General features: G+C 51.0%; 1 protein-coding gene across 1 annotated transcript; it reads left to right on the top strand.

The window, feature by feature from the left end:
* Positions 1-3,324: 3,324 nt before the first annotated feature.
* LOC142195768 (uncharacterized) lies at positions 3,325-6,876 on the top strand. The gene is made up of 2 exons (XM_075265786.1): positions 3,325-5,041; positions 6,318-6,876. Exons 1-2 carry the CDS (start codon positions 3,325-3,327, stop codon positions 6,719-6,721), a joined length of 2,121 nt encoding a protein of 706 aa, XP_075121887.1. The 3' UTR covers positions 6,722-6,876.
* The last annotated feature ends 705 nt before the right edge of the window (positions 6,877-7,581 follow it).

Below are 7,581 nucleotides of genomic sequence, written 5' to 3' on the forward strand. Positions count from 1 at the left end.
AGGGAGCCCGGGCCTCATTGGCTGAGGAGATCACGTGTTCCCTGAGCTTAGCTCAAAGAATGTTACTCCCTCTTTCTTTCGCTCTCTTCCCAGCCAGGAGGAAACATCTCTGTCCGAGGACTGCAGGTACCAGGGCCGGTGAGGCCTCCTTGGCCTGATATGGCGGGAGAGCAGGCACTGGCTTGTCCCCCTTTTGGAAGCAGATATGAGAATGCTTCTGAATGTCCCCGCGCCCCCCTCCGCCAAATCCTGAGTATCCGCCCGCAGATCAGAAGCCCGGAGCCTTCCACAGCCGGGGGGGCAGCATAGTGTGCACAGCTCCAAGCGCAGCTTCACACACCGCTCTCCCTGCACAGCCCTCACTGCCCCTCCCCCATCTCTGCTGCTGAGTCACAGCAAGTCCTGTGCGGCCTGCAACAATACCCCCGGCCAGTGCACACCCAACAACCCCCTGCAAGAACCGACCTCCCCCCGCTACAGTAACCTGTACTACCCATATATACAGCAGGCCAGGACCCCTCCTCTACTGCTACAGTAGCCTCTACTACCCATATATACAGCAGGCCAGGACCCCTCCTCTACTACCCATGTATACAGCAGGCCAGGACCCCTCCTCTACTACCCATGTATACAGCAGGCCAGGACCCCTCCTCTACTACCCATGTATACAGCAGGCCAGGACCCCTCCTCTACTACCCATATATACAGCAGGCCAGGACCCCTCCTCTACTGCTACAGTAACCTGTACTACCCATATATACAGCAGGCCAGGACCCCTCCTCTACTGCTATAGTAACCTGTACTACCCATATATACAGCAGGCCAGGACCCCTCCTCTACTGCTACAGTAACCTCTACTACCCATGTATACAGCAGGCCAGGACCCCTCCTCTACTGCTACAGTAACCTGTACTACCCATATATACAGCAGGCCAGGACCCCTCCTCTACTGCTACAGTAACCTGTACTACCCAAATATACAGCAGGCCAGGACCCCTCCTACTGCTACAGTAACCTCTACTACCCATGTATACAGCAGGCCAGGACCCCTCCTCTACTGCTACAGTAACCTCTACTACACATGTATACAGCAGGCCAGGACCCCTCCTCTACTACCCATATATACAGCAGGCCAGGACCCCTCCTACTGCTACAGTAACCTGTACTACCCAAATATACAGCAGGCCAGGACCCCTCCTACTGCTACAGTAACCTGTACTACCCATGTATACAGCAGGCCAGGACCCCTCCTCTACTGCTACAGTAACCTGTACTACCCATGTATACAGCAGGCCAGGACCCCTCCTCTACTGCTACAGTAACCTGTACTACCCATGTATACAGCAGGCCAGGACCCCTCCTCTACTGCTACAGTAACCTCTACTACCCATGTATACAGCAGGCCAGGACCCCTCCTCTACTACCCATGTATACAGCAGGCCAGGACCCCTCCTCTACTACCCATGTATACAGCAGGCCAGGACCCCTCCTCTACTACCCATGTATATAGCAGGCCAGGACCCCTCCTCTACTACCCATGTATACAGCAGGCCAGGACCCCTCCTCTACTGCTACAGTAACCTGTACTACCCATGTATACAGCAGGCCAGGACCCCTCCTCTACTGCTACAGTAACCTGTACTACCCATGTATACAGCAGGCCAGGACCCCTCCTCTACTGCTACAGTAACCTGTACTACCCATGTATACAGCAGGCCAGGACCCCTCCTCTACTGCTACAGTAACCTCTACTACCCATATATACAGCAGGCCAGGACCCCTCCTACTGCTACAGTAACCTGTACTACCCAAATATACAGCAGGCCAGGACCCCTCCTCTACTGCTACAGTAACCTGTACTACCCATGTATACAGCAGGCCAGGACCCCTCCTCTACTGCTACAGTAACCTGTACTACCCATGTATACAGCAGGCCAGGACCCCTCCTCTACTGCTACAGTAACCTGTACTACCCATGTATACAGCAGGCCAGGACCCCTCCTACTGCTACAGTAACCTCTACTACCCATGTATACAGCAGGCCAGGACCCCTCCTCTACTACCCATGTATACAGCAGGCCAGGACCCCTCCTCTACTACCCATGTATACAGCAGGCCAGGACCCCTCCTCTACTACCCATGTATATAGCAGGCCAGGACCCCTCCTCTACTGCTACAGTAACCTCTACTACCCATGTATACAGCAGGCCAGGACCCCTCCTCTACTACCCATATATACAGCAGGCCAGGACCCCTCCTACTGCTACAGTAACCTCTACTACCCATGTATACAGCAGGCCAGGACCCCTCCTCTACTGCTACAGTAACCTCTACTACCCATATATACAGCAGGCCAGGACCCCTCCTACTGCTACAGTAACCTGTACTACCCATATATACAGCAGGCCAGGACCCCTCCTCTACTGCTACAGTAGCCTCTACTACCCATGTATACAGCAGGCCAGGACCCCTCCTACTGCTACAGTAACCTCTACTACCCATGTATACAACAGGCCAGGACCCCTCCTCTACTACCCATATATACAGCAGGCCAGGACCCCTCCTCTACTGCTACAGTAACCTCTACTACCCATGTATACAGCAGGCCAGGACCCCTCCTCTACTGCTACAGTAACCTCTACTACCCATATATACAGCAGGCCAGGACCCCTCCTACTGCTACAGTAACCTGTACTACCCATATATACAGCAGGCCAGGACCCCTCCTCTACTACCCATATATACAGCAGGCCAGGACCCCTCCTACTGCTACAGTAACCTGTACTACCCATGTATACAGCAGGCCAGGACCCCTCCTCTACTGCTACAGTAGCCTCTACTACCCATGTATACAGCAGGCCAGGACCCCTCCTCTACTACCCATGTATACAGCAGGCCAGGACCCCTCCTCTACTACCCATGTATACAGCAGGCCAGGACCCCTCCTCTACTGCTACAGTAACCTGTATTACCCATGTATACAGCAGGCCAGGACCCCTCCTCTACTGCTACAGTAACCTGTACTACCCATGTATACAGCAGGCCAGGACCCCTCCTCTACTGCTACAGTAACCTCTATTACCCATGTATACAGCAGGCCAGGACCCCTCCTCTACTGCTACAGTAGCCTGTCCTTCCCATGTTTACAGCAGGCCATTACATACTCACACTTTACTTACATCCCCTCCTACTGCTGTTACAGTAACCTGTTTTTCCCAAGTCTACAGCAGAGCAGGATTTCCCTGCTGCTGCTTCGAGAACCTTTCCTTCAAGGTCTACAGCAGGGCAGGACCAACTGCTGCTGCTTCAGGCACCTTTCCTTCAATGTCTACAGCAGGGCAGTACCATCTGCTGCTGCTTCAGGCACCTTTCCTTCAAGGTCTACAGCAGGGCAGTACCAACTGCTGCTGCTTCAGGAACCTTTCCTTCCTGGTCTACAGCAGGGCAGGACCAACTGCTGCTGCTTCAGGAACCTTTCCTTCAAGGTCTACAGCAGGGCAGAACCAACTGCTGCTGCTTCAGGAACCTTTCCTTCAAGGTCTACAGCAGGGCAGAACCAACTGCTGCTGCTTCAGGAACCTTTCCTTCAAGGTCTACAGCAGGGCAGTACCATCTGCTGCTGCTTCAGGCACCTTTCCTTCAAGGTCTACACCAGGGCAGTACCAACTGCTGCTGCTTCAGGCACCTTTCCTTCAAGGTCTACACCAGGGCAGTACCAACTGCTGCTGCTTCAGGCACCTTTCCTTCAAGGTCTACAGCAGGGCAGTACCAACTGCTGCTGCTTCAGGCACCTTTCCTTCAAGGTCTACACCAGGGCAGTACCAACTGCTGCTGCTTCAGGCACCTTTCCTTCAAGGTCTACACCAGGGCAGTACCAACTGCTGCTGCTTCAGGCACCTTTCCTTCAAGGTCTACACCAGGGCAGTACCAACTGCTGCTGCTTCAGGCACCTTTCCTTCAAGGTCTACACCAGGGCAGTACCAACTGCTGCTGCTTCAGGCACCTTTCCTTCAAGGTCTACACCAGGGCAGTACCAACTGCTGCTGCTTCAGGCACCTTTCCTTCAAGGTCTACACCAGGGCAGTACCAACTGCTGCTGCTTCAGGCACCTTTCCTTCAAGGTCTACACCAGGGCAGTACCAACTGCTGCTGCTTCAGGCACCTTTCCTTCAAGGTCTACACCAGGGCAGTACCAACTGCTGCTGCTTCAGGCACCTTTCCTTCAAGGTCTACACCAGGGCAGTACCAACTGCTGCTGCTTCAGGCACCTTTCCTTCAAGGTCTACAGCAGGGCAGTACCAACTGCTGCTGCTTCAGGCACCTTTCCTTCAAGGTCTACAGCAGGGCAGTACCAACTGCTGCTGCTTCAGGCACCTTTCCTTCAAGGTCTACAGCAGGGCAGTACCAACTGCTGCTGCTTCAGGCACCTTTCCTTCAAGGTCTACAGCAGGGCAGTACCAACTGCTGCTGCTTCAGGCACCTTTCCTTCAAGGTCTACAGCAGGGCAGTACCAACTGCTGCTGCTTCAGGCACCTTTCCTTCAAGGTCTACAGCAGGGCAGGATCAACTGCTGCTGCTTCAGGAACCTCTCCACTACCAGTCTACAGCAGGGCAGGATCAACTGCTGCTGCTTCAGGAACCTCTCCACTACCAGTCTACAGCAGGGCAGGACCAACTGCTGCTGCTTCAGGAACCTCTCCACTACCAGTCTACAGCAGGGCAGGATCAACTGCTGCTGCTTCAGGAACCTCTCCACTACCAGTCTACAGCAGGGCAGGATCAACTGCTGCTGCTTCAGGAACCTCTCCACTACCGGTCTACAGCAGGGCAGGACCAACTGCTGCTGCTTCAGGAACCTCTCCACTACCGGTCTACAGCAGGGCAGGACCAACTGCTGCTGCTTCAGGAACCTCTCCACTACCGGTCTACAGCAGGGCAGGACCAACTGCTGCTGCTTCAGGAACCTCTCCACTACCGGTCTACAGCAGGGCAGGACTTTTCTATGACATGGACATCATCAACAACATAAATACTCAAACCGGTAAGTTGTTTTCCACAGGCTCTGTAGTGGTGACGTGTTAGATGTCTTAGTCATTTTTGACTACCCTGCAGTCCTCCCCCATTCAGTTCTGTCCCAGGGGTGGATTTCCCACCACCTGCGCCGGTGGTAGAAAATAAGTGTTTTACTCGAGATCTGTATTTTGGTGGCATAGGTCTGTTGAGGTCACACCTAACCACTGAAATCTCAAAATTATGAGGTATGACTTTGTGGTCTCTGGTAACAGTTGATAGAGAGGTCTATTGGTAATGACCATGATGCATAGCCTATAGGATACACTCAATGGAACAGAGATTATTCTGTGTAAGGTGAACTTGAAGGATGTCCTCTCATCTGCCAGTGGTCTTAAAGTTATGGGGGTAGTGACAATGGTGTTTGGGGGTGGTGACAATGGGGCTTATCCTGTACGCACAGTACAAGCGTTAAAAGGGGGGGGATTTGCTAGTAAAACCCTTTTAATAACTACTAGAAAACTGGGATTATGTGGTCTGTGAGGGGGCTGAACCAAGTTAACAAAGTACTGTTTCGGTCAGTCAGTAGTGTTACCGATTGTGACGAGATACCACCTTAAGGAAAGCCGTTGTTGTCTTAACCACATGTCAGGTGGTTCTTATGGGAAAGGTAAATGAGTAATCTTAGCCTAAAAGAGGTATATGAGGCAGTTTTTGAGAGAATGTAACTTCAAATCACGGTTAGAAGAAACCAGCCTCCAAATACAAGCTAAGGTTGTTCATGAAAGCGGCAGAATCTTTTTGGAGTGTGTTGGGGAGAAAAAGCAGGACCAGCAATGAGGTTGTCACTCGCCATTGTCAGCTGCAGGGAGACAATAAGTGGCTTATGCTCCAGAATGACTGTTATGATGTGGGCCTGGGTATCCTGACCCTCATTCCTGCAGTGCAAACGCCATGGCCAACCACCACACTTCACCCAATTGTTTACCTTGTGTATCCTTTTAGTCCTGGTGGTCTTAAAGCCCCCATACTAGAGGACTCGCATGCTGTCCCTTGAAGTGATGCGGTTCTGTTAGTCACGTACGGGAGCCTAGTTCTTACAGACCCAGGGAATATGTGATCTCCCTACTCAATCTGGAGTATATATCCTCAAGGAATATTACACCCTCTCTTTGTATCACTTTCTAGCTAAGAAGAATCGTCCCACAATGGGCATTGTTATATGCATGTTTATAATATTTGACTCTAAACGTGTTATTTTATATTGTTCTGTACGTTTTGTAATACATATTTCTTTTGTATTTCAGATGTCACAGCCGGCAGCATGGAAGGATCTTGTCACATCCAGTCAGTCGAGTTTAGGCTGTCACCTGATGTACCAACAATGACTTGTCCACCTCTGGTGCAGTGTTCTGGCATTCTAGGTGAGGATGGGTTCACACCAGCGCCCCATCTCCGTTTTGAGTTTTCAGTCTTCTGCCGACAGGAGATGGAAATCCGGCATTCCATGTCCGCCGGTGAGCGTCTTCTGCTCTCCGTGGCGGAACAGTGTTTTGTTTTTGTTTTGTTTTTTAAACCAATACAAAGTCCTGCTTGTCCGACTTTGTGTCCGGTTAAAAAAAAAAACAAAAAAAAACACTGTTTCGCTGCAGAGAGCAGAAGACGCTCATGGGCGGACCCTTTGCAAACCCATTTAAAAGAATGGGTTTGAATACTGCCTGCCGGTTTCTGTCTCCTGTCCAGTTTCTCGGGCCGGAAACGAAAACCTGCAAAACGGAGATTGGGTGCTGGTGTGAACCCGCCCTTATAAGAAATGAAGATGAAAATGTTCCCCATTTGTCAAATAAACATTGGGGTCAACCCCCACATTTTGCCCAAATGTTGTTGTGCTTGTTTTTATTCAGTGTTACTTCTGGCTACCTCAGGTCTTCCCTTTATTCCTAGCAGTCTCGACAGCACTAATGTGATCAGAGAGGATGCATAGCAGTGCTAGTGACGTCAGTGTCCCAGCTTATGGGTCTGGAGTGACATGCCATATGGCACAGATGTCTTAGAGGATGTGCACAGAGAGGGTCACCTACCTACACACTTGTAGCATTGACTTGTGGAAAAGGTTTTCTCTTGCCAGTTCCAAGAGCTTTCTCCATAACAAACAGTATAGTAGCGCTTGTGTGTTCAGGAATACGGCTCAACGAATGTTGGACGGTTTTACCTGCCCTAAATTTTGATGAACATCCTGGTGTGTGTGTAAGCCTGAAGGTAGAAGAGCTGACAAGCATAATAGAGAATATAGTGGAAGGGTCCTGAATTAAAGTCTTGGCCAAAAGCGTGTCCTGCCTTCAGGCAGTTCGTGAATTGCATCTCTATTATATGTAGAACTATTTTATATTGGCACCTTAGATGGTAGACTTGGATTCAGAGGTCTTTATACAGTTTATATGGCTATTACGGAAATATAGACACTGCTATGGCTGGTAACATCAGCACATGTGTAATGATAGTGCGCAGTATCGGGAGGGGGGTGATTCAGAGCTCAGAATCGCACCTCGTCTGCGCTTGCCTGACACTGCC

The sequence above is a fragment of the Leptodactylus fuscus genome, chromosome 2 (assembly GCF_031893055.1).
Source record: "Leptodactylus fuscus isolate aLepFus1 chromosome 2, aLepFus1.hap2, whole genome shotgun sequence".
NCBI classification, from domain to species: Eukaryota; Metazoa; Chordata; class Amphibia; order Anura; family Leptodactylidae; genus Leptodactylus; species Leptodactylus fuscus.

Bases quoted from the DNA above. Each gene is read 5' to 3' on its own strand.
- LOC142195768 (XM_075265786.1), top strand. From the start codon at position 3,325: ATGTCTACAGCAGGGCAGTACCATCTGCTGCTGCTTCAGGCACCTTTC. The intron at 5,042-6,317 runs GTAAGTTGTTTT...TTTGTATTTCAG, and splicing joins CAACATAAATACTCAAACCG to ATGTCACAGCCGGCAGCATG.